At 44.7% G+C, this 26833-nt stretch overlaps 2 protein-coding genes across 4 annotated transcripts; both read right to left on the reverse strand.

Annotated features, from left to right (window-relative positions):
• Positions 1 to 343: 343 nt before the first annotated feature.
• pard6b (par-6 partitioning defective 6 homolog beta (C. elegans)) lies at positions 344 to 16612 on the reverse strand. Its single transcript, XM_085914545.1, has 3 exons — positions 16227 to 16612; positions 13163 to 13385; positions 344 to 4997 (listed from the first exon to the last, which is right to left on the reverse strand). Exons 1-3 carry the CDS (start codon positions 16287 to 16289, stop codon positions 4093 to 4095), a joined length of 1191 nt encoding a protein of 396 aa, XP_085770671.1. The 5' UTR covers positions 16290 to 16612; the 3' UTR covers positions 344 to 4092.
• A 1380-nt stretch (positions 16613 to 17992) lies between these two features.
• On the reverse strand, positions 17993 to 26439 carry adnpb (activity-dependent neuroprotector homeobox b). Of its 3 annotated transcripts, none has more exons than XM_085914090.1 (4): positions 26057 to 26439; positions 23499 to 23615; positions 21775 to 21867; positions 17993 to 21693 (listed from the first exon to the last, which is right to left on the reverse strand). In XM_085914090.1, exons 2-4 carry the CDS (start codon positions 23604 to 23606, stop codon positions 18826 to 18828), a joined length of 3069 nt encoding a protein of 1022 aa, XP_085770216.1. In that variant the 5' UTR covers positions 23607 to 23615; positions 26057 to 26439; the 3' UTR covers positions 17993 to 18825. The 3 variants fall into 3 exon arrangements, with proteins under 3 accessions (XP_085770216.1, XP_085770207.1, XP_085770200.1); XM_085914081.1 differs by having other exon boundaries at positions 25954 to 26439; XM_085914074.1 differs by having other exon boundaries at positions 25944 to 26438.
• Positions 26440 to 26833: the final 394 nt, after the last annotated feature.

Consider the following 26833-nt stretch of genomic DNA (forward strand, 5'->3'; position numbering starts at 1 on the left):
TTGTTCATAATACATTTCTCAACACGTGTAGAAGATGCACTATTAAAAATGGGCAAATAAACAAAATTAAAAGAGACAGTGTGGGGACAGTTAGGTGCCGCTAGAGCAAGCATCTTCAATGGTTGGTTAAGGGATTGTTACATTAATATTTTAAAACACAATGTCATAATTAATATCTTATAGAATTAAGAACTATAAAACGTGGAAAACAAAAAAACGAGTGTACTTGAGAAAACGAATGGTCCTTCCAGTTCCTGCAGATGGCGCCAGAAAGCAAACATTTAAACATAACCTCCACGACCATTGAATGCATGCATGAGGTTGACAGCCAACAGCTACTACATATTCCTCTTTATTTTTATTCAGCTCCTCAAATCAATAATTACAGGCGTACATCTATTTATTCGTACAGCTCCAGAAGAGTCTTAAAATGTAGTCACTATGGGATAAAAATGTACATCATTTAAAGCATTATTATGAAAATACTGACAATCTTCATTACAAATCTATATATATATACCGTAGCATTTATCTGGCAAACAAATGCCCTTGCTCAATCACTTCTTTATAAAAATAAAAATTGAAAGACACAGAGAGAGAGAGGAGGAGGGGCGGGGGCTCAAATATCAAAATGTTCTGCTTTAAAATAAGAATTCACAGTATGAAAAAAAAACAAAAAAAACAAACAGTTGTTTAAGCAAAAACAACAGTCAGCTACGAAAAATCATCTCCAGTGGTCAAATATATCTACCATGAGATTTTCTCAAACAAAAATATCAAGAATGCACAAAAAAAAAACATCTTGGTTACTTCAAAAAGTCATAAAAAGTGTTCAAAGAATGAAAATACTCCAGAAGTAGACATGATTAGAGAATAAATAACAGTGTCTCTGCAGTTACAATCCCAGTGTCCTGTGGTCCAGTTAAATACAATAATTGATTTTCTTTTGCTTTGTTACTGCTGGAGTGACAGATGGTAGCAGGTGCCACACAAGACCAAACATTAAAAGTGTTTCCAGTCAGACATCACCATAGGCTAAACAGGCTCATTCCATTTCAATCGTAAGAAGCATTATGTCAAACCGAAATTTGGGTGGACGTGTGTAAGCAGGAGAAACATATCTTACGAGCTTTTCCTTATTGAGGTCGCAGGTGAGCGCCAGTCTATCGCAGCTTTCTTTGGGGACTAAACCCTGGAATGTTTGTCAGTTATTTACAGGACACACATAGACACACTCATGTTCACACTTAATTGGGTGTACCGCAGGATATTCCCCAATCCAACGGAATTGGACAGAAAATGATTTGATCCAAATAATGTGCCTTTGTTTGTCGTGCATAATAAAACGGTTGCCCACTTTTTGGGACTTGGTGGTGTGTGTAGCTTGAGATGTTTTAAAGAAAAATATGTACCTTGATACAATAAAGGTTGGGAAACAGGCAAGATGTGTTAACTGCTGCCGCAGGGGAAAAACAAAAAAAGAAAAAAAAGAAATCGAGACCAAAATTGCTCTCATTTCATCGTACATGTGGAGGCTGTCAAATTGCACACATCAATGGTCAAGCATTTTTTTATGCCTTTCTAATCAGAGATGAACGTGAACATTTCTAGATCAACTTTTTAATTCCGAATTTGTTCTTTTTTTCAGTAGCACATCAGGTTTTCATCATAACAATAACAACATGAAATAAAATCATAAATTTAGTGGCGGTGAAGAATTAAGGGGGAGGTTCAGCGACAGGTGGAATTATTATTTTGCTGAAACACATCGTAAAATCCAGTGCAAAGCTTTTATAGGTCAAAACAAGAAATGCAAATATCTCAAAAACATGATGTGCTAGAAAAAAAAAAAAAAGCATCAAAACCACATTTAGGGGCACATAAAGCCATCTCCGATTCAAATTTGCTGTTGACCAGTGCATTTGTCAAGGATACAGTGTAAAGCTCTGCAAGACACCTTAAACACCATTTTGCCTCTTTAAAATAGTACAATATCTATTTTACTTTTGTTAGGTAGGGTCAAAAGAGCCTCAAAAGACAAGGTCGTGTGTTACAGTGACGCAATCAAATGTTTCAATCGGGTCCAACTATCCATTATGGAATGCTTTTGACGTCTCAGGACTTAAAAAAAAGAATTGAAACACATCCCAGTCAACTGTGGACTTGACCCAGATACATTTACTGTACAAAGAGTCGAGGTCCAGGAAGTATGTGGGGGAGGAGCAACAGAAAAGAAAAGAAAAAAAAAATCATTTGTTTTACACTCATGCAGTGGGAGGTGGTTCTTTTCCCTTGTCATGGAATATTCCTCAACAGGGGCAAAAATCACCCCAAATACAGTGGACCATAAACATTCCAAATGGTTTCGCAAAGTTCTGTGGAGGGAGGGGGGCATGGAAGTCCAACTTTCATGAGTGGCCGTGCAACACTTAATCTCTGAGCATTTTCAAGGTAGTAGCTACAAGTGGTTTTTCTTTGGCCTTATTGCATCTTTTACTTTTGTGATGCTGCCAGAAGAGGATAAATATGATAAAAAAAAAAAAAGAAGACTGTCCACTTATGAAAGGCTTAAAAAGGACATAATATGGAAGACTGACTTGTATACAAACTGGTATCACACTGCCACAAAAAAAATGATAATCGAATCTCGGCTGTTTTCCACACTGCACAGTAAGCAACTCGGGATGGGGGCTTGCTCATGGCATCATTAGAACCGCTCTCAAAAGGAGCCCATTTCAGCATGGCAAAAAATACATTGGAAAAATTCTTTGATCCTTGGGGGGCTTTGTTGAAAAGGCCACAAATATATTAAATTCATTGAACTGAATACAAAGTACACCACTAATGTAGATAAATGCAGACCTGATTTTGAACAGGCTGACTTATTAAAATCATCACTTCTTGATCCGAGGCTAAGAGGCCCAGACTTGTTTTGTGCTTGAATAAAAACATTATCATCATTGTTATTATTACTGTTATTATTTTTTGCAGAAGGCAGCTTTGGTGACTTTGCTGCAATGTTCTTGCTGACGATTGTCTTGCGAGGGGGAGGGGGGAGTCTTGTTTGTGTCACGGGCGTGTTGCTGGGGAAACGCTCATCTATTCATGACACAAGGGCACGACGGGGCTCACTTCTGCCCCCTAGAGGAAGCTTGAGTATATAAAAAAAAAAAAAGTGCTTCAGGAGGCTTGGAGGGATGTGCGGTCGGTACCTGGATTTGGAGGGAGCTTTTTCTATGAGTAACACCTTTCGTCATTTAGTGTGTGCGTGCGCGTGTGTGCGTGCGTGCGTGTGTGTGTGTAGGGTGTGGTGTTTTACGTGTAAATGTTAGGACGTACAAACATTGAAATAGCCTTTGTGTCCAGATTGAATATTTACAAGTCATTGTGCTTCTCCGTCAAAGGCGGCGGCATCAATGGCTCCCTCTCAAAGTGTCGCTCAGTACGTTTACATGCCGTTTGCTCCAGCTGTCAAACAGACTACTGGCATTGTCCTTTTACAGGTTGTGGCTTTGAGCATTTTATTGGCCGCTGCCTCCTGTACAGTCTTTTTTTCTGTAATAATCATAAAATAAATCAACACGTTGGCTGGTGAACAGTGATTTGTTCCAACTGTGCATGCTCGGTTCACGCTCGACACTTGACTTAGGTTACAACTGACATGTTTGTTATTCGTGTTTTTAGGACGCGGGATGGATGCATGAAGCCAGATGTTCTTCCTGGTCTGCCAGCTGCTCGTCTGCCTCGCAGTCAAAACATGTGCACATTGTCTTCGTCTGACCTGGTTTGATTTGCTTGTTTACGCGCTGTAAATACAGTAAACCCAGATATATTGGGGGTTCACTCGATATTTTCCGTGCTCTTTCTGAAATGCCCAAAGATATCAAAGCCAAAGCCCTGTCGAAATATGAATTGGTGTCAAGGAAGTCTGCTGTTAAAGTGAGTTTTTTTTTTCTTTTCAGCTGTTATAACGTGTTTATATTTGAGCCAGACTTAAAAAAAAAAAAAAAAAAAAAAAAAAGGATTGAGCTAACGTCTTGTAAACGTACTGAGTGTGTGTAAGTACTCAAACGTAGTGCCTGCTTGGCGGGTTTACAGTGTTATTACAGTCCCATCCTCTTCGAGACTCCGCCTCCTCGTGGCTCTGTCAGGCGACGGCGCGGAGGATCCGGCCTTGCTCAGTGAGCCGCTGCTCCCGTAGGCCAGCGCGGCGCCGTTCAGGGCGAAGGGTGGCGGCGGCGAAGCGGACACTCGCAGGTTGAGGTGTGGCTCGTAGAGAGGCAGCGGGGGCATGCTGTAATTGGACGGCGTGCGGTTGTCGTCGCCCCCTGCCTCGATAACGAGGTCCTCGTCATCCTCGTCGCTCTCCAGCTCGTCGACGGGGAAGTTCTGGATGATGTGCGAGGGGCCGGACGAGCCGACGGCGGGCCCCGATGATGAAGAGTAGCCGTAGTAGCTGGCCCCGCTGTCCGAGGACCGCCCCGAGCTGCCGGACGCCGCGCCCCCGCCCCGGACGATGTTGTTCCGCTGATTGGCCGGCTTGACGGTGATGATGAGGTTGTGACTGTTGGCGATCATCATATCCGTCACTTGGTCCAGAGACTTGCCGGCCACCTCGATGCCGTTCACCTCCAGGACCTCATCGTTGACTGCCAGAAGACCGGTGCTTTCCGCCAGGCCGCCGGGAACCATTCGGGAGATAAAAATGGCGGGGACTTTCTCCAAGCCCTGCGGCGTGACCCGCACGCTGGAGCCGTCGCGGATGTAGAAGCCCAGAGGCTTTTCCTGGCCGTGCTTGTACAGCCGCACGCGTCTGTGCGTCTCGGGCAGGATGTCCACGTCAATGATGGACGAGACGGGGCGGAAATCTCTCGGGAGGCTGATGATAACTGGCGGCTTTTTCCTGTTGGCATCGGGTCGGAGAAGAACTGCCGAGAGGACCGTGTTTTTCTTTCTCGTCAGCGAATCGGTACCAAAGGTTGTATAATCCGCTTCCTCTGCATAACAAACAACAGAAGTGGTGGAGAGAGAATAAACAATTGAATGGCTGGTATACATTGCAATTGAAGAGGACATTCAGAGACCAACATTCACTCCCACTGACAAACCCATTGAGCCTCGAATCAACCTGGAAAGCATATTTGGGGAATCCGAGATGTCAGAGTACCCAAAGGAAATGTACAGTTCCTTCCAAAAGTATCATAACGGATTGGCCCATCATATAATTTCAAGACAATGAACGATAAACTCTGATCTTACGTCTAATGTGGATTGCACATTCTCCAAATCCTATCACAGGACCGGCATCGTATGATTTATAGTCAATAATTTGCAATCTAATCAATCAGGCAGCATTGTCTATGATTCTGGAAATCAGTCCACCTTTAGTCTAAAGTCAACAAGGATTGACCCAAGTTCCTATGTGACCTTGAAGGGGATGTGACCTTGAGACAAAATATTTAGATTTTGAATGCAACCACCACTAAGCTAAGCTACGCTAAAATTCAGTCAGGTTAGCTACTGTCAGTAGTCCAAAGTACTTCTTGGATATTGTTGCAAGTGGCCCACACACATTACAGAACAACACCCGAGAGAGATGGGTTGTCATTGACAAGCTTTTATAGACTTTAACCCGGAATGGCGACACCAAGCGAAAGGGTAGGAAAAGGTCTTTACCAATTTCATTCTCTACTAGTAAAACAACGGCTAAATATTAACAGCTGTAGAAGTTCCACTCGTTTCTGTCAACGCCCAAACAGTGAAGAACAAGTTGTCTTGATGAATGACCGATTGATAGTGGCGTCGATGCGCATCCATGAACAAACCGGTTATTTGATGAGGTTCCACTGTACAGTCAATGCCGCTCATTAAAACAGATCTCCAGAAGCCCCTAGGCAACATCTCTTCCTCATTTGTACAAATGATGCTCCGTGTTATTTTTAAACAAAGATCTAGCTATTATATCACTTTGTTCCATTTTTACTTCTCGATTTTCGCTTTTTTTGCCATGTATTAAAAAGGAAACGCCGTCCTCAACTCTTTTCTTAAAATAGTATCCGCTTTATCATCTTGACAGAAAACCTGCGCCATTATCCCGCTCAGTACAGTAGAATTAGAAAACTTCAATCATTTGCTATATTGGTTGATGAGACAGGTTCTGAGGGTCAATCAATTCATGTTAATTACTCTATGACCACCTTACCAGCCTAGACCTAGCGTTGACCCAAATAGTGAAAAAGTAACTGACGTCACCTCACTCGTATTAAGAAGGGAATAGGGTTGTGTATATTTATTGTTTACACTGGAATCAATTGTGATTCCAAGACCACCAGAAGTGTGAGCTCGCTCCATTTTTCTCATCTTAAATTCCGCCACGACAGTAGAATGTGTCCAAAATGATGACGGCAAAGCTATCAAGTTAAGAACAACTTTGTGTAATTGAAAATGAAGGCGGATGGATATGGGCGTTGAACCAAGAATTGCAAAGCCTCTCATCAGTGCATGACAGGCCAGGCTCATTGACCCCGGTACCAGTAGCCACCGAGCCCAACTTCCGTGGCACGCTCGTCATGGTCGCCCACAGGTCAGGTATTCGGACTATGCAGTGGCAGCTTGGACTCCCCCACACACACACACACACACACACACACACACACACACACACACACACACACACAGTTGAATGGAGGCAGCGATGAGCAACGGAAGTTAAAGCCCCGGAGGAGAAAATGACGAGCTGCCGGCGTGGCACGTAGTCGACCTTGGTCAATGCGCTGACTCTGCTCAGAATTAAAAGGACATGCCTGCCTTTCCATCACAAAGGGATGTCATGAAGCAAATTTGCCTTAGGAGAGGAAGCCGTAGACCCAGAGTGGCTTCCTCTTACGCTCTGCGTGCCATCATGCCTCAACTGCAGCTTACATAAAAGGTGATTTTAAAGGATGTGAATGCAGCACAATGAAGCATTGGGCTACTGATGGGAATGCCGTACTATTCTGGGCTCCATCTCCATGGAAATGAAATATCGGTGTACTGAACTAAATAGAACTTGGGCTTTTGACCATAGTCTTACAAAATATTACAGTTGTTTATGCAACCCATGAAAAAGGATGGATTAACAGCTACATTATTTGATACAAACTCATTTCCAGTTCAAGTCGGCCACAGTAGGGTGTGCAGGCCAAATGGCAAAAGCGAGCTACATAATAAGCATCACATCACAGCAAGGTGATCTGGTAGAAGGACTTTACACTGATCTGACTGGCTGGCTGGATTGGATAAATGGATGTTTTGCATTTTGATGCAAAATCTGTGATCAGGTGTAATTTGCAAAAGAAAATCAATGACATCATTCATTGGGTCTGCAAAATCAGACTTTTTTTTAATTTTTTTTTTATTTTGCCAGTTGCCAATGTTTATTTTACTGTTTCCGTCGGTATTTCAGTCATGTTTGTTCCTTTCACGCCTTTCCACAAAGGAATTACATATCTGTGCCAAAATGAACTGTTTGGTCGAAGTGGGCTAGAACTAGAGGTACAAGAGACATAGACACGAGTACGGAAGAGGATTAGGGCCAGTGAAGAAAAAAAAAAAACAGGGATGACAGGATTCTGACTTTTTGACTTTAAAGTCAGAATTCTGACATTCAAGTCAGACATTTTGCACAAGTTTTTGTGCAAAAAAAAAAAACTTTGGTTATTTTGCTATTAATGCATTGATACATTTGCGTCCAGTTGGAACAATTGAAATATCCTAAGTTGCACAAAAAACAAACTTATGGAGGACATGAGCAGAAATACAAGTGCACACACTTGTCAGAATTCTGACTTTAAAGTTCATTTGTGTGTGTGAAAGTTGTCCAACGTATCCAAACATGAGTCATGGCAAGACTCTGAGGAAGGAAAAAAACACAAAAGACAAGACGTTGAAGGTTGTGGAGTTCTGGAAACAGTTGAGTTTGTTGATGACAAGCCTGAACGCTCGCTACAGTCTGTGCCGAGGTGTTCCTGACACAGAGTGTTACACCGCTCGTGTGTGAGCGCGCGCGCACGCACGTACATGTGCGTGTCTGCCAGTTTGAGCTTGTGCAGATGGGGAAAAAGCAGGATGAATGCAAAACACAAGACGTGAGAGACACGGGGGCATGAAAATAACAAATGCTGACCGGGGATGGGAATCAAGCGTGCAGAGGTGATAAACGTTGAGAAAGGAGAACATTCCCATGGGTTTGCTATTCCTGGTGCGGACGAGTATACCTCGCCCTCGTAGCCCAGATAAAAAGCACCTTAAATGTTGCCGATAAGGTTGGAGAGAGAAGTGGAAAGATGGCGATCAGAGGAGTTGCGGTCGGGCCAAATGGGAGCAAAATGAAAAACACACAGCGACTATGACCTATTTGAGGGGCGAGACCAGCCAGAAGCTTCAGTGGTGCTGATCATAAGGCAGCTTCTCATTTAGCCCCGCTCATGAATTATCAATCACAGCCATCATCACTCTTGGCTGGTTACGTGCTATAATTAGAGCTTTTCACATCACCTCCTTTGCTGACTGAAATGTGGTGTAAATGGTGGCAAGTTGGTTTTTAGTCAACTTTACATGATGACACATGGAAGGAGCAACTTAATGATGCTGATTTGGTATATGCAGAAGGTTTTAAAACAAAAGGGAAGCAAAGGTGCAAAACAGTGTTAGCTAACAGTTAGCTTGTAAGAATACTGTCAGTCAATACTATTTGGTTGGCAACAATTATTACACTGGTCAACAAATTGTTACTTCAGCTTTGAATGATGGATGCGAGTAAACTTTCATTGAGATGAATTTTGGAGTCAAATTTTAACATTTCATTTGAACAGGACACTGTTTATACCACATTCCATTTCTTGTTTTGCACCTCATTTTTCCCTTTGCATGTTAGCTTGTTTACTACCAGGTTTCATCAATTCTTTATCAGCTCTAAGCGGAGCAATTCTGACAGGCCCCCCACAAAAAAAAAAAAAAAAGGGCGCCCCCTCGCCTCCATCCTTCTGTCCCAGCCACACTCCCCCATCGCTATGCTACAACTGGAGCCAGGTTTCAGGGGGGTAAAATATTTGGTCTGTGCTTTCTTTCTCAACCGCTCACCCCCTCCCTCTCAGTGAGCACCCCCTTTGGCTCTGCAGCGAGGGTCCAGTCTGACCTGCTGTCCTGTCTAATCTGGCCAACAGAGCTGATCTGACACTGGCCACATTCCATCCAAAATGCCCCCCCTCATCCTTCTCCCCTTTTCTGCTCTCTCTCCCACCCTCCCTAGCTTGGGCCTCACTCGACATTCCTCCTTTACTAATACTATTCTTGCTGTCCTCCCCCCTCCTATTTCTCTCTGGTTTATTTCTAATCACGCTTAGATTACACTTGCTTTCCTTCGCTCACTCTAATTACTTGCCTCGATGAAACAATGCCTCATACATCAACAACTTCTTTAATAATGTTGACTCTCCTTTCCTTTCTATCTATCCTCTTGTCCATCCCTCCTATTAGAGCCTAAAAAGTGTTTCTCCTCCACACATTCCTTCCTGGGGGGGCTGTGACTCCACTATTGCCTTGCTTATTACATGTAGTATGTCAGCAGAAATCTTATCGCATTTACACCAAAGCAGTGCAATACAGCAAGTAATTAGTCCACCCCCCCCCCCCAAAAAAAAAAATCGTACCCATCTCTATCGATAGTTTTGATTGTAAATAGAAGAAAACCTGTGATCCCCAAGCACTTTATTATCATCTCAAAATAATTTTTCATCAACCTTAAAAATAAATGGCGTACAGATGATCTGATTTTAAGGTGGAGGGGCACCTTCCGCAAACTTTCTATAACTCCGCTTAGTAACAAGCGAAATATAGGTCTTCCTCGACATACAAAAATCTTCAGCACTTCAAAGGAGTACTTCCTTTATACCAATTCCCACTTCCCTAGTGGCCAAGGCTAGGTTTCCGAAAGAGCACAAGACGCAAATGAATAGTTTTCAGTAAATAGTTAAAAATAAGATCCACAACAACAAAACCCGAAAATTAAACGTGAATTCATGAATAGGGAGCCATGAATAGGCGGGGGGTTCACATCATTATATCCACCCCTACTTGAAAACCTTTAATGTGAAGGTCAACATTGAAAAACATTCCTTGTGCCTTTTGCCACAATTATTTGTATACTCGCTCACACATTTCCTGCCATCGTGTGCCGTTTTCGCAGGAACATTTCAATTTTATCTTCCCCTCTCACTTTGACCGAATGACTCATTGGTTAGTGATTAGCACAGCTGGGATAAGCAAACATTCCGGTGCCTCCCGATACCTTTCCCGCTACCATTCAACGACTGAAACTACATGAACCAGCAAACAAACACACGCCCTGAGAGAGAATGAAAAGTACGCAACCATCATAAGGATCACACTTTGGGAAATGGAACGGATCATTCTAGACGACGGACCAAGACAAGACAATACTTTGACATATCTTTGAGTGACATTGGGTTATGAATGACACAGAAATGACAAAGAAATAAGACACCGTTAATTCCGTAATTTATGTATCAGGAGCAAGCAGAATAGGTCAGGTAGGTTCAATACTGTACATTTATATAGTTAATGATCAACACAATTCTAAAACGATTCAGCCATGAATTTAAATTCAAGATCACATATTGGTTCAATATAATCTCTGGTTGCGAATGCCTACGTTTCACTATTTAGGGGATGAATGGATTAAGGAGAATCATTCAGATTTATGCAACACCCAATTATGTAAAACCGGTTTCATTCGAGGTGTGTCACTGCCCAAATTGAATATATATTACACAAAGCGTAATGTTGGAAGACTACAGCTTTTGTTGTCAGAGCCAAATGTTGACAGGTGCAGTTCCCAACATGCTTAGCAGCTCCTCCAAACATTGAAAAACCACTTGGGCACTTTAAATCCGTCCGTAAACGTGCCTTTCTCCACTGCTGCCATGACAACAGGTAAACAGTGGGCACCTCGTAGCTGGCACAATAGTCACTGACTCATTGTTCTCGAGTGTAGGGCTTGGCTTGGCTGGGCGGGTGAGCAATTTTGCCAGAGAGATATCAGAGAGCAGAAAGCATTTTTGTTTTTTTGTTTTTTATCCAACACGCAGCTACTTGCTAAAGGACACCCATCAAAACAAGTAGGCCAGATCACGGCGCAGTTAGAAGGAAAAAAATAAAAATAAAACAATGGCGACATTATTGAAACAGCAGCAGACCCACACACAAGAGCGCACACCCCCTCAGTCCATTCGTCCAAACATCTGCACACCAGCAGAAGAACAAAACCCTGACAAAGAACGTTTCTAAATATAGCCCTCAAGGAACAGATCCAAAAAAAGCTACTTCGCAAAGAAGCGATGTTATCGTTGAGTTGCACGACTCGCGTCAAACATGGCGTACAGTGAAGGCTTGACAAAGGTCCGCTCTTATGCAATAATAGAGCCTTTTACATCCCATCCACTCACCCCGTTCATAAGCACCCACAAGGGTTCAAAGTCTAAGTAGTGTTTAAAACCTGCTTATGAACTTCAAACTAAAAATCGGATGTGTTGCAGCGATCTACCTCCACTTCTAACGTAGTCAAAGCATAAGGTCACCTACAAGAAAAACATTCTGCATGTTCTGTGTGGCCTTGGCCAGGCGACTGGAGTGGCTTGAATGGGTTCAGACCCTACATCAGACCCAAATAACCCTCCCACACGTCTCAAATGCCTTTTTGAAAACACACTTTAAAAACAAAAATTACAAAGATACGTATGGTGCTTTTTTGATAAGATATTCCTTTATTGTGTCACACTGGGACAAAGGGCGCGGCCTGTTGTGGTGCTGTGTTACTTGTGCAAGGATGCACAAGTGTCTGAGCGTGAGCTGTGGCTGACGGCACCTTCTGCGTGACTATGCCCATTGTGTTTGTGTCTCCGTATTCAATCAATGACACTGGCGACTGTGGTTCTCTTTTCCCACGTGCACAAACTGAAGAGACGTCACATGTGAGCAAACAAACGTGTACACTGGCATTATTGTTTTATTTTCAGCGGTGAATAAAATCCAAAGGACATGAAGGTTAAACAGCCTCCTGGAATGGAATGGATTGTGTTTGGAGGTTGAACAACAAAAGTTAATGAGCTAACTTAAATGCCGTGTGTGTGGAGTGTGTGCATGTGTGTGTGTGTGTGCCCGAGCTGCAGCAGCAGGGTCCCAGCGTGGTGCTCATGTCTGGAGCGTGTAATTGAAACACGGTCCCACGCAGCGCAGCACACTGACCCCAACTAATCTCCTTCATGACAAAGTGGCTTAGCTTCTACAGGGTCATACGGCATAGTGGCACAGCTTAACCACGCCATACGGACAACTTCACAAAACAGTGAACAGGCCTCCAATGAGTGACTCATCCATCCAATCATTATCTATAGCGCTTATCCTTATTGGTGGTACCGTTGAGCTGGAGCCTATCCCAGCTGACTTTGAGCGAGAGGCACTATAGACGCTGGACGTAAGCACAATTGCGCAATAAATCCTACTACCGCTTCCTCGACTCATTAAAAGAGTTGAGCGACAAAGAAAGCTAATTACCGTGACTACTTTAAAACTCCATTCCACTCCACAGCCACAAAGGTTGTCACGGCTGGCTTGCCATTTGCGTGGGTGGTTCCACTTTCAAATCAAACTCCATATAATTGGGCAGCCGGGGTTTCGCATGGTTCTGTGACACCTCAGAGTCTGAACATTTTTACTTTGATTGATATAATGGATTTCAAGGGAGGTCTCTACAATTGAGTTACCGCTTGTACAAATGGGGTGTCTAACCAGGTCGAGGTGGATCAGTTTGGGTCAACAAACAAGACAGTGATTCGTTTGACAAGAGTTGTCGGATGCCCTTCCTGACGCGAGCCACCCGAGGCAGCGGAAAGTAGGACTATGATGTGTCTTGTCTTCCACCTTCCTTCCGTCAATAGTGTGCGCAGTCAAATGAGCAACAAAAGCAGATTTGGTTTTTTGGCAAAAAGAACATCTCAAGCAATTCTAAAGCAAGCTCAAGCCTCAAGTCTGCATTTCAACAGGAAATTGGATCCAGGATGAACAGGTGGAACTTGTTTCTCTTTTTGTCGTGCATTCTTCTTACCTTTCCTCTGCAGGAAGAGTCTGAGGATGGGGCTGGCCGTGGAGATGGCCTTGTGGTAGTTGTCGTCATTGTTGATGGGCAACAGGTCGCCGTGCATGTCGGCGTAACCCACCAGCAAGTCCACGTTGGGGATGCGATGCACGTGTTGCAGGAGGCCGTAGAACTCATCAAAGCGGCCGGGCTTCGAGCGATCCAGAGAGAACCGGCGAAACTCTGCACCAAACTATGATGCGGGGAAAAAAAGGGGGGCAAAATGAAAACACGAGCTTTCAAATGTGACTATAGTACACCCGGACAGCATTCAGAACACATGGATTTTCCCTGTTTTTTTAAACTATTTTTTAGTTTGATTTTGCCCCAATTTCTTCCTGTTTTAGAGAAAAATATCGATACATCCAAACTCAATATTATTGAAGTGGGTGTCATTGGTACTGGGCAAATCGATACAAATGAAAACGACCAACCTTACTGAGGATGCTCGTTTAAAGGCCATCATTATCAATTAGTTGACAAAATGTTTTTTTTAAGGGACATACTATATTTGCCCCCCCCCAAAAATAATTAAAATTTCTTTGACACTTAGTCATATATATTCTAATTTAAAAAAAATTATAAAATTTTCAAATATTCCCCTTGGTTGCCATGGTAACAAGCACTTTAATAGAAGTACTCCCACAAAATGCATCTTTTGTAACCTTGACAAAAATATCTTGGGAAATGTTCATTATAAATGATAGAACATATTTATTTGAATTAAAGAAAGTATCACACAAAACCAATAAATATTTAAAGCTGTTGACGAAATACATAATATGTAGATTGGGGCGGTCACAAACACAAATCTTTTTGGAATCGATTATCCTCTTTATTATTCTATTGATAACTAAAGGAATTCAATTTTGTCTTGCTCAAGCTATTCTAACTAGAAGAACATAACCTGACACTAAAATTTAAATGGATAAAACAAAATACTGAATATCAAATATTAAAAAAAGAAAAAATGAGTTGATTCCATTTTTCCCCAGTACCACTGGGTCCATATGACACACCACGTGATTAATTATTCATTTTAATTACCAAGCATGTGGCTAAAGGAAAGTGACTAAAGGTTTTATATTTCTTTAGTTCAGATAAATGTGTAAGTTTTTTTTTTCCCCTGGTAAAAAAAAAAATAAAAATCTCTTACCTTGTGTTCCTATCAATTAGATAATATTGTGTGCTACGCCTTTGTCACTGCACAAAATATACTTTGCTGATTCAACTGCTGTCATGCAACATGTCACATGAGACTTGGGTATATTGTTTTCTTTTTGGTTGTTTTCATATTTCAAAAGCAAGGTCAGCCTCAACAGGAGCGTTAAGAATCAATCATGACCAAACTCATTTAGTCAATACAAACAAACCATCTTTTGCATGAGGTTCATCAATATAGTATTAGCTAATAGCTAGCATACTAAAATACACACGAGCACTACAGTGACATCTCACAAAGGCAAAGAAAATCCACACTAACTACACAAACCTTTAAACATTTACAGAAATGTACCACAGTCATCCTAATTAAGCAGGTCAACAGAAGTTGTCATGCGCTAATGTGAAGACTATCCGCTCAAAACCGCACAGCTCAGACAGTGTCGATGGCTGTCAGATTAGCTGCCAGTGACCACAGAGGTCCGTTGGAGGTGTTGATGAGGACTATGAAGTGTTGTGGTGACTGTTAGCCTGTAGTGGAATTAAAGAGAGCCATTTCTCTGCTGCCTTTGCTATACGTAAGAGAAAAGATACACTGCAAACATGTTAAATGAGATAAAAATATCAACATGTATCTATCACGCTGAACATTTTTGTTTTACTTCCCCGACAGCATCAATCAAAACAGAGGATTAATAATCTTTCATCACAAGAGCATTTGTGGTGGTAAACCAGAAAGTGATAAAAAAAATTATACATACATTTAATTTAGTATTTTATCAAATAATTGGTGAAGCAATGACTTAAAATATTTGATTATTTTGCAATCAAAAAAATTGAAAATATTTTACATTTAATCATGTATCTATTCATTTGTCATTTATTTGTCTATTATATATAGTAAATAATTATCTCATTCCTCTTTGGTTTATATATTTTACATTTATGTTTTACATTTTGTAAATGCCCAGTGCGCTTGCATGCTCACATCGCCAATCGTGATTTCTCGAAAATTATGTAACCTTGTGTCTTACCTGTCCTACGTTCGGTTAAAAGCGATGACGTGTTCAATTAAAAGCGATGAGTAACTTTCTATTTTCGTCTTATTTGACTTTTTCATTGCCTCAAAATACTTTGGGCGTGCGTATATCTATGAGTAAGTACATTCTTCGGAGGTTATTCCATTTATCTGGACGTCCCTACCTGCGCTTGAAGTCGAGGATTCACTTAAGGATTATTAATTAGAATGACAATTTTTAAGTTGAATTAAGTCTTTAAAAAAAATAAAAGTTGACTTATTTGGGTGAAACCACTTATATGTGTTGATCTTATCAATCCCTTGACCACAATTGTTTTCCCTAACCCTGCCTCGAAGGACGAGAATCCCGCCCTCCCTGGCCAAGGTGACGCCTGCTGCAGAAGGAACGTGCCAGAAGCCTGCGGGCCAAAAGACACCTGTGCCCTCCAGGAAACACACCGCGGAGCGAGCTCGTTTCGCGAGTATGTCACCGACGCCTTGAAAACAACACCCCCCCTTTACTTAAGTCAAGTCGCCATAATGTCAACTCGATTTGGGCTGAGTCAATATTTGGAGGGTGATCGAGGAGGGAGTGACAGGTGATATTACTCTCCGAAGTGAGCGCTTTCAAAAAGTTAACGCGGGCGGCAAATCCAATCTACGGGTTAATTCCCACCATTTTATGCTAGCGAGTTAGCCACCATCTCGGGTAAACTTTGTATTAGCAAACACTTGTGCTCATTTGTGTGACTTGATACCGAGCACTTTAGCCGAGCTAAATTAGCCTCGAGTGGACTATGTCATTACAGAAACAACTAAAACAAATTCAAAAAACATACAAATTGTGATCATCACCTTACTCTTCACCTCCACGGCACTCAGAGAACGGTTGCTCGGCACTCGGTGGTTCTTGTTCATGTTTCGCCGCGGACCTCCGCTCAGGACCCAAAGAGCTGAATCCGTCCGATACCCTTCCAGTAAGTGGCGGGGGGGAGGTATAAATTCCAGCCGCCGTCAGCGTTCGTGTAGTCCGTCGAAGATAAGTGATGATTGGCTACCGTCGAGTAGCCCAGGAGCTCCTCAACTTGTTCCCCGACATACTGGCTGGCCCACCGCCGGACACCGGTTCGCTTGTAGCGGCTACTGTACTGCGCTGTCGCTCAGTGGCACTCAGCTTGTGCTCTCTCCCTCCTTGGAGCCGTGGCGCTTCAAAATAAAAGTTAATCGATTACTGACTTCAAAGTAAGGGCTTTGCCGGTGTGCCTGCATAACTACCTGTACAGTCAGTGACATCTAGTGGACAAAACGGTACAATGTCTACAATTACGACAATTTGTATAATCCGAGGGCCGACGGCCCGCATTACAAACTGATATGCCAGTTTTTCGCAATATGTCCCATTTAAAATTGTTATTGAATGTTTTCATTAAGTGTTTTTACACTTCTACAAATTTAGCTAAGGAAGTTAAAATGCTACTAAAATCTTGCTTGTGCAATTAATAAAGTTTTCTATGATAGAGAAAGTTTGAGCATATCATTATTATTCATTGGTCCTTGTGGGATGGAGGTGATGGATTCCAACTCAAGATCTAGTGCGTATTTGTAGGCAGCAGGAAAACAGGCTTAAGCAGTGGTCTTAGGTCAGTTTGGTTCTCTGCCCACTCAGCTTTCACAAAACCATTAGCCCTCACTGTAGAACGGGCCTCTTGTCCACTCCTGCGCATGATGCCCACATGACCCTTTCCTACAAGTGGGTGGGTGCTGGAGGGCATCTGAGGGTCAAGGAGGTGTAGACATACACAGACAATCCCAATCATTGGTTTCCATCCATAGGGGGCGCCAGACTCCCACAACCACTCCATATCTCTAATCCTCGTCCATTCTCTATCAACCCCTCCTCTGCCTCACCCCTCCCTCTTCTCACCTTCCTGTGACTCCCCCATTTCGTCCCCCCCCACCCCCATGGATGGCCTGTTAAGCGCTCCTTCTGCACACAGCACTGCAGATGGGGCCTCCTTTCCCTCCCCCCATCGCTCGTCTGTCTCTCCTTCTCCTCCTCTCGCTCCTTACAGCATAGCAACACGGACTAGCCAGCTAAGGAGACCTCTCTTCCCCTCCATTTTGTCTTCCTCACAACTAGTCACTCGGGTGTGGGACGGCAAAGAATGGGATTAAATAACCTCCACCTCCAATTAAGTCATCTCAGCCTCATCCCTGCTCCAGGATTCCACCCCTTTAAGACTTGGCAGTGTTGTTTTTGTCTAATGTTTGGGAAAGCAGCGGCCCGGATACTCCGGCTATGCCGCTTCCAAAATATGCATGAGGAAGTAACCTGAAGTCTATACTGCAGCCAGACACAGAAGTGTCCTTTTCTCTTTTCAAGTCTGGATGCCCTGTGACAGCATCTTGTCTCTCACAGGTCAGTCTTGACATGACAAGATGTGCCTTTGAGGTGACTTGTTATTGTCCATCAAAAATATAATTGTATGTGTGGTGTGCTCTGTTGGTTATTGTGTACAACACACTATAAAAGTCTTTTCAAGAAATAAATGCTGTGTCTAGATTCTTGATAACCATGAGAAAACATTCACCCATCCATCCAAAATTAAATCAAACTGGTCTGGCCAACATTTCTGTGAGAAATATTCACAGCACTTTATTCTTAAATGCGCAAGAGGAAAATAAACTTGTGTAAAACAAACACACATGAATTAAAGAAACATGAGGTAAATATATATATATTTTAAAAACGTGATGGTTACCATCCAGTCATCAGTTGTGTGTGTGTGTGAGTGGGGAAAGGAGCAAAGATAACGAACGGGTAACGCTAAAAAACAGCAAATAGATTGCAGTCATGGCTAATGCGCAAAGCTGCAAACACTAATCTGCTCAAATGAGAAGAGCTCTGTGCAAAAAAAAAAAAAAAAAAAGACCTTTTTTACGGAATTATTTATTCATATCTTATTTTGCAAAAGAAAATAATACTTTTAGTTAAAAAATAAAATTAACATATAAGAAAAGACCATCCACCAAAGCAACACCAATCATGAAGCATACTGATGTCTCTACCTTAGACAGCAAATATCCAAGAGGAGATGTATGGCCATCCATGTCAAAGACTGTACAAATTTACAACTTCTTGGAAACACGAGGTGGGTTTGGGGGGGGGGGGGGGGGGGGGGAAGAAGGATTTTCTGGTCACGTTTACAAATCGAGTGGCTAAACACACACTAAAGCCTTTTGTTTGATGACAGCCAAAATATTTGATATTCCTAGCTTGCTAAAAACCTCAGGGTGTACTCCTTGACCCCTTGCACATTGTCTGGTGCCGTGGGGTCAACAGAAAAGTCATCGGATGGCTTGTTTGGAGTTCCTTCGTGTGTTCCTTGGGTCCAGGTGAGGCAGATTTGTTGGTGCGGGGTTGCAGGTCTTCAAACCGACGCCATGTTAGTAGTCAGACCTGCTGCTGCTTACCCAGCTGTGCTCCGTCGCCGCCCCGCCTAGCAGACGAGGGCACGAATTTGGGAATAATGATGGGCAGCAAATCCCTTCCTTGGGTTGCATCGGTGGGCCCGAAGCCGTTCTCAAAGTGCACCCCTTCATTCGCGTCGTCATCATCGTCGTCGTCATCGTCCTCGTCCTCGTCATCGAACGCGTCTTGTGTTGTAACGTTGGCCTCTATAGTGAGCGGCGCTCTCTCCTCAGCTCCTGGAGGTTGACAGGACACTTGGGACGACTCGCCTCGGACTTCCTCTTCACTGTCCGAGTTGATGGCGATTGGCTCGGTCGGGTCCTCGGGCGTTTTTCGCAGTAGGATGCTGTTGATTGTCTCGGTTTGGTCTCCTGTAATGTTCGGTTGCGGGGTAAAACCCTTGACGTTGGCGGCGACTGACTCCTTGTGCCTTTGCAGGGCTCGTTCTGACAGGCCCAAGCGTGTCCTGGACGTGCGCCTTCGGTCCGTTTGGCTCCAACTCGCGCCTCCGACCCCGTCCAATGCCAACTCGTGGTTCACTTTGCTAAGCTCGTGCATGCTGAATCCGAGCAAGACGGCAGGGTTGTGACTTTGGCATTCCCGTGTGCATTTCCTGCGCGTGTTGACAAAGTGGCTGGAGATGTCCGACTTCCACAGCCACAGACCGGCCGCCAGTTTCTCCACCTCTCGCTGCGTGGCGTAAGGCGCTCGATTGAAGTAGCGCGTGAGGAAGGCCTTTCTCAATTCGTAGGAATCACTTTCTAGTCCTTCCGGGTCTAGCGCGAGGGCAACGGGGTCGTCCGGGTTTTCGGTAAATGAACCGTTCATATCTCTCGGGTGTGCTCTCTCCCCGGGCGGTCCCCGCCTCTTCTTTTTTGGCGGACTAATGTCGGCGCTCTCAAAAGCGATACGTTTCGCGGCGCTGCCCTGACCGATTCGAGAGACGTGAGCGGACGACTTCTCCTGGCCGTTGTGTGACTTGCCTACGCCGCGACAGTGCACCAAGTGTAAGGTGATGGTGGAGGCGGTCATGTTACTGGTGTACACACCAAGGCAGTGAATACACTTGTAGGTCAGTTTCTTCTCGACCGGGTGGACAGTCTGAATGACCTGGTGCTTGTCTCTCAAGTGGTGGGCCAGCGAGTCCGAGATGGGGCCCTTGAGGATGGAGAAGCAAAGCGGACAGAGGGTCTTCCCTACGTCCCTCTTGTACGGTACAGACGTTTGTGGCACATTCTTGACAGACGCACCCTCGGGTACACTCAAGTGCATTTTAGGAGGGTGCTGAGACAATAACCTCTTGGCCGACAGCAGGGAGGTGGACAGGGAAGGCGACACGGGCGTGTTGTGGGCATGAAAAGCCACAGACTCCTCAGGGGCATCTTTCATATTGTAGGTAGTCACAATCAACTGAACGTTCTTTGGGTTGCCCTGTTGCAGGGTGAGATCGAAAGTCAAGGGGGAGTCGGTGCGAGGGCCCACCGACTCGTTGGGGTGCGACAGACGCATGTGCGCCACCATCTTCTCCACGTCGTTGAAAGTGGCGCGGCAGTGCGGGCAGGACAGGCCGTGGATGAGCATGTGGTTTAACAAGGTGTCACTGGGGAGATAGCGGTTGCAGTAGAGACACTTGCTGGTGAAGTTGTGAATCTTCATGATGTAGTTGGCCACGGCGGGAACCTTCTCGGCTTTGTGCTCCTTCTCAAAGTGAGAACTGTACACGTTCTCCGGGAAGAGCTCGTTGCAAATGGTACAGATTTTCCACTTCTGGGTGTAAGATGTGCTCAGGACCGAGGAGCCGCTTTTCTTGGCCGTGATTGATGCGAAGGTGGTGGCCGCCGCCTGGACTCGTGAGCCCAGGGGGTTGGACTTGAGGGAGGACGCGCCGCTGACCACCACCGGGCTCCGCAGGCCGCCTGCCGAAAAGTGATGTTTGGCCGAGTGGGGCTGCAGAGAAACCTGGGCGTTCCCCGAGAGAGTGGCCTTGGGCTGTTGGCCAGCAAAACTGAAGGGCTGGTTGCTCCCCACCTTTAAACCCACTGGCTCGTGTTTATGGCCCGTTAGGAGAGTTTGAGAACCAAAGCTCAGCTTTGAGACACCGGCAACCCGGGCCATCTGCTGAGAAGCCGACGGGCGAGTGGTGGCCATGACGGCCCCCTTCGGGCCCATCCCGATAATGGTCTTGTCCCCGTGAGTTTTCGGGGGCATCAGTAGGATGGGTTTGGGCCGGGGGACGATCACGCTGGTGTGTCCAATCATGGCAGTCACCTGGTAGCCGATCCTCTCGTGGTCCTCGATGACGTGCTGCACGAGCGTCTCATAGGTCCTTGGAACGAACAGACACTTCTTGCAATGGATCTGATGAGTCGCAGCGCTATTTGCACTACTACCCTCCGCTTTGGCGGCGGATCCGCCATTTGGAGTGCTGCTCTTCTCACCCGGTTTTGCGATGTAAGGCTGAGCCACCTGCTGGAAGTGTTCCCTGTAGATGTGCTTTCGCACCACATTGTACAAAGGGTCCCGGTAGGTGCACTTTTTGCAGTAGTACACGGCCTGTTCGAGGGTGTCCCCCGGCCTCTTTAGGAGGCCATCCTTCATCATGAGACCACTGGTACCGCCCAGCATGGCGCCGGGACCCTGGCGCACGGAGTTGTTGCTGGGCATGTGGAAAAGTTTGATGTGCGTCTCCAGGCTCTTTTTGTTCCCATTGTATGTGCAGTAAGGGCAGTTAAGCAGGATGTTGTTCTCAAAGTCTTCGCTGTGGACATTGCGGAAGTGGCTCTTGTACGCTGAGAAGTATTTGGAGGAGAAGAGGCAGCCGGAGCAGCAAAAAGGTTTGGATCTGTAGTCCTGAGGGACAGCGGGAGAGCATTTCACAAATAACACGAGACATTTCTAGATTGTGGCCACGACCGCTAAAAGGCTACGCACCTGGACTTTGGTATGCGATGGCTCCCACATGCACACATCTTCCCAAGAAGTGTGCTTTATGTACACCTCTGGGGGGGTATAGGCTTTAAAGTCCTGCACAAAGAGACATTTGATGTTTTTGTCAATTTCGTTCAAGATCATGCCAAGCTTTCTCATCTTCGTGCCTTTGACAACAGGTTACGTCATCTGTTTTGACAACTACTTTAACGTCATCTTTTAACAGCCATCGCTGTACATACGGACTTGTTTGTAAAAGCTGTGACGAGCTATCAGCATTTGATGGCCTTCATTTAGCCTTCATCGAGTTTGAATGCTTCTTTGTCTATATGAGCCCTGCCACTGGCTGGTGTCCACTGCTCGGTCTAGGTTATAGCCCGCCTTTGGCCCCGAAGTCGGTTCAGGACACCGGTGACTAAGCCTGGGCAATTGATCAAAATTCAATCATGTTTTCGATTTAGGCTTCTGCCGTTTATAAAACACATTGGAAAAGATGAAAAAGGACAAGTTGTTGCAGCGTTTGGAAAGCACCCCAAATCCCCGTGCGCTGCTTGCAGCAAGCGTGTGACCCATGGTATTCTGCACTCCCTGAGCATGCTTTAACATGTTTATTGACACCTCAGTTGGAGCTTCAGAGCTGCAAAATATTACAAGATTGTCTGTTTTTATTCGGAATCAGCTACTTATCACAGGTAACTGAGACAACTTCCGTCTTCTAGCCCCACATAGTCAGACGCAGAGTGTTTCAAAGAGTGGGTTGCTACGCTGCAGGAAACTGGACCGTCATTGGATAAATGCTGATCTTTAATCTTGCCCATCGTGCACTCCGCATGCATCTCTTGGGGTCTCTGCGGCAGTGGGCTGGCCAAGGCACTCGGCTTCTAAGTGACGATTGTATCAACTGTCTGAGGCGGTGCTGACCTTCCCTCCATTTGCATGACCAAGTGGGTTAATCAAGTTTCATCGCAACTTTCAACTTTTCAATATCAAAATAGTTATTATTTTTCCCACGATCACCCAGCCCTACCTGCAACGCTAATGAGGATCATCAGTATAAAAAAAAATTGATCACTAGATGCAGTACAGGCTGTGTTCATTTTTCCAAAGGGCATCGTTTCTATGGCAAACGGAACTCTAAGAAGTGAGCAAGTCAGAATGTGCTGTAAGTCCACTGCTACCACAGGAGGAACATCAATCCCTTACATGCATGCACACTACTTCCAGGCCGTAAATATAAAACAAATACAATTTTGAAAGTAAGGCGGTAACATCATAATGCTCACTATGCGAACGAGTTTCATTGCGCACGGGTCGTAACCTCGAATCTTTGGATGACGGGACCGTCATAAAGGGAGAATAAGATGTATAAAGGTCAGGAGTAGGTCAGTGATATGTTATTTCATCATATTAAAGCTGATATAAAAGCAATGTAGTGGCCTAGCAGCGTTACTGTGTGCACTCTACAACTGGGCTAGGCCCCCTGGTGCTGAACGTGCATTTCCCGCAGAGAGCGTAATAGACAAGCTACTTTACCCCTTAATGATCCTCATTATTTAGCCGACACCGGCCCAAATAAGAACTACCGGTGCTCCTAAATATTAGCATGAAGTGATGCTTGTAAGACTATGAAAACATTCCAGCAGTTTACACGGTATTTCTTCTTAGGTCTAGTGCTCCACCGTTGAAATAAATAAAATGCCCAAATAAATGTCCACGCGCTCACTCACCTCTAGGTGATCCTTGCAGTACTCCAAGCCAATGTCTCCCAGGGCCCTCTTGACATTTTTCCGAGCTTTGCGTAGACTGCCCAGATTATTGACGGGGAGCTGAAACATTCTGGTGGCCTGATTGAGAAAGACACAAACATTGTTGGACTCTGTTTTGACACACACACACACACAGACAAAAAACAAAAGAATCAACAACAAAATTATTCACACTCAACCACACTTATGGACAATTTATCTTGCCTGAACTTTTGTTTGCACCACAACTGTCACACGTTATTATGCCTCCCCCTTGAGGTAGTTTTGAAACATGTTCTTGATTGTTGTTAACGTCAACTTTACAGTTTTCCAATGGCAGGGAAACGTGACAAACCCGGTCTTCAAGGGTCTCTGTCCTGCAAGTTTGGCTCCTTCCTCTAACAAATTAAATTTAAACGATCACATCATCGCAAAGCTCTGAGGAAGCCTGATCACGATTCTGCATGCACCACTTTACCTCCATCCATTCATTCATTTTCTAGCTACCACACAGGTGACAATTTAGAATTGCCAACAACCAACATGCATGTTTTGAGAGGAGGCTCGGGCAAGCGGAGAAAGCCCATTCAAGCACAGAGAGAACATGCAAATTCCACACAGAGATTCAAAACACCAACTTCAGAACTGTGAGGCAGATGTGCCTGCCACTTGTCTTAACTGGTCTTTGGAAGGGAGACTGGTCATAAAAATAAACTTTGGACGGATTTTAATCGCAAAAAACGCAGGTTTCAAATTTTAACCGGTTTTCTTCCGCTTTGCCTTTGGAACAGCAAATGACTCAGACATTATTCAAAACAAGTGTTGCAGCGTGCTATGCTTTTCCATCAGGGATTTGCTTTATTTCTCCTGATAACACACACGCTTTGAATCTTTTTTTTTTTGCCCAACATAAACTTACATCCTCTTCCATAAAAACAACTTTAAGTGCTTCCTGTCATTTCATTGAAAACCATGACCTGAGTTCTTGTGCTACAACCTGAATTTTTTGCTTCAAAATATTGCCAGAATTTGCAATTGTACAACTTTCAAGCTTTTGCTATATTTGCTAGGTTAGAGCAAAACGGTAAACAACAAGACCCAGGTGTTTTCCATTTACAACCCCCCTTGTTGCCTATTCTATTTATTACCATCACACATAGATGGCGCAAGTGAGGAGCTCCATTATATAATGTCTGACTTTTCCTCTGCCTGCTTTCCCTCCCCTCCTCTCCTCTCTCTGCCTCCCGATACCATCACAGAATGGCGCCTCCTATTGAGTCAGCGGCAGCCTCTACAATATGTCTGCAGTGGAGGGAGGGAGAGAAGGAGTAATCAGAAGAGGGAGAAAGGGGAGGGAGGGTGTGGGAGAGGATGGGCTCTGGGGGTGAGGAAGGGTGGGTTGCTGAGAGGATGAGGGAGGGAGCGAGCGAGCGAGCGAGCGACGGAAGCAGAGGGGGGATGGGACAGGGGAGGTCGAAGAGACTGCCTCAAAGGGAATGGGGGAGGGAGGGGAGAGAGGGTGAGGCCGAGCAGAAGTAGAGGGAGAAAATGGAAACGGGTGAGGGAAAGCAGAGAGAGGCGGGGCTGCTGTGAGGAAGAACAGGGGAGAGGGAGAATGAGAGAAAGAGAGAGAAGCCAAGGCTGAGTGGGAGGGAGGGAGAGAGAGAGAGAGAGAGAGAAGCTGGAAGAAAACCACCTCGATGGATACCAAACATGAGATACCGCCTCAATGGATACCAAACATTAGGGCCTGCACAAAACCTTGATGGTCCACCAAACTAAACATGTCCCCTCTATCTAGTCAGCACACTCAAAGGGTATGTGACATTATGCTCCCGCAATCCTTTAAAGTTTGGGATGCCCAGATGAACCCTGGGTGACACCACCTCAGTTTTAATAATCAGGAAAAAATGGTAAAGTTCGTTTGACAGTGACAGCATCCTTCGCTTTTTTGGATCCAAAACATTTAAGTGTCACCAGGAAACATGTGTCAGCCCCAGCACACCCCCAGGCAAAAAAAAAAAAAAATGAAAACGATGTAAACAAACGGAGCATACATTTTACCCTTCACGTTTCTTCCGTAGTGCAATTTACACCAGATTCTTAGTGTGATATGCCCACGCCATCATATTATTTGAGTGACAGAACAGAAAAGCTGCTGCTGTTTGACAAAGAGTGCCCAAGCAGCGCGCTACACTAGCTTAGCATGCTAAGCTAACCCACAACAAGGCTATCGATAGGAGACGACAGCTATCTTTATTGCTTGTCCGACAATGGGCTTTTTCCTTCTTGAGACTTTTGATGAAAACTCATTTTACCCTTGTCTCGAACTGGTTTTTTTAAATTAAATTTGAGCGTTTTCTTCATCGTATCCGGGTGACATTAGCAGCTAACGACAAACTATGTCATCGTGACAGACAAGTTTACCTGCTCTTACATCCGCGCCTGGCGTTTTGAGTGGACAGAGTCACCGCGACGGGGACGACCGAAGCGGTGGAGCGACTCTTCCACTACTCCCGCTCGGTTGCCGATATCCTTACAGGTGAGTTCCAAAGTAGGAGGAGAGAGTTGAGTCAGTCAGTCAGTCACCCCGCCGTTGGTCTCTTCGCCGACACGGGTTCTCTCCTCCTCCACCACCACCACCTCCTCCTCCTCCTTCCTCTGCTCAGCAAACAGGAACACACGCGTTCCTTGACTCATATGACAAAGTAAAGCTCGTCAAGGACGGACACGCGATGAAGGAAACGAAAAAGAAATCTCTCATCATGTCTAAAAAGCTATGGAAAGCGAGCCTATGTTAATAACGATACGCTTCCCTGTCCCATTCTTCTCTTGACAGACAATACACATCCAGGCGAGAAAGTGCCCCCATCCAAAATGGCGCAAATAGAAAAGCGGACGTGACGTATTGTCTGATTAGCGTACACCGTCCGAATTGTCTCTCGCGCGCGGTTATTTAAAAGTCGACATTTTCCCCACGCGAGCATTCATTCCTCGTGACGTTGGATGAAATCACATAGATCCCGTTGTTTTATTTGTGTTCACAGCCTTGATCGCGTGGGGCTAAGTGAAAAAATAAGACGCAAGCGGCACTGCAGTTGCGCCATTTTGGCCAACAGCGGGCGTCCTCTTCAGTGGGGCTTCTATTGGTTTACGCATGCGCACCAAATGGACTAAATCTACGCGGATATCGCTGTTACAAAAGATATTTAAACAATCACCAATTCACCCCTTTATCATATACCATATATCTCAATTATGTAGTACAAGCAAACAAATATATGAATCAATCAATATCACACACTTATCAGTGGATG

This window comes from Syngnathus leptorhynchus, chromosome 1 (assembly GCF_054491065.1).
Source record: "Syngnathus leptorhynchus isolate UIUO chromosome 1, UIUO_Slep, whole genome shotgun sequence".
NCBI classification, from domain to species: Eukaryota; Metazoa; Chordata; class Actinopteri; order Syngnathiformes; family Syngnathidae; genus Syngnathus; species Syngnathus leptorhynchus.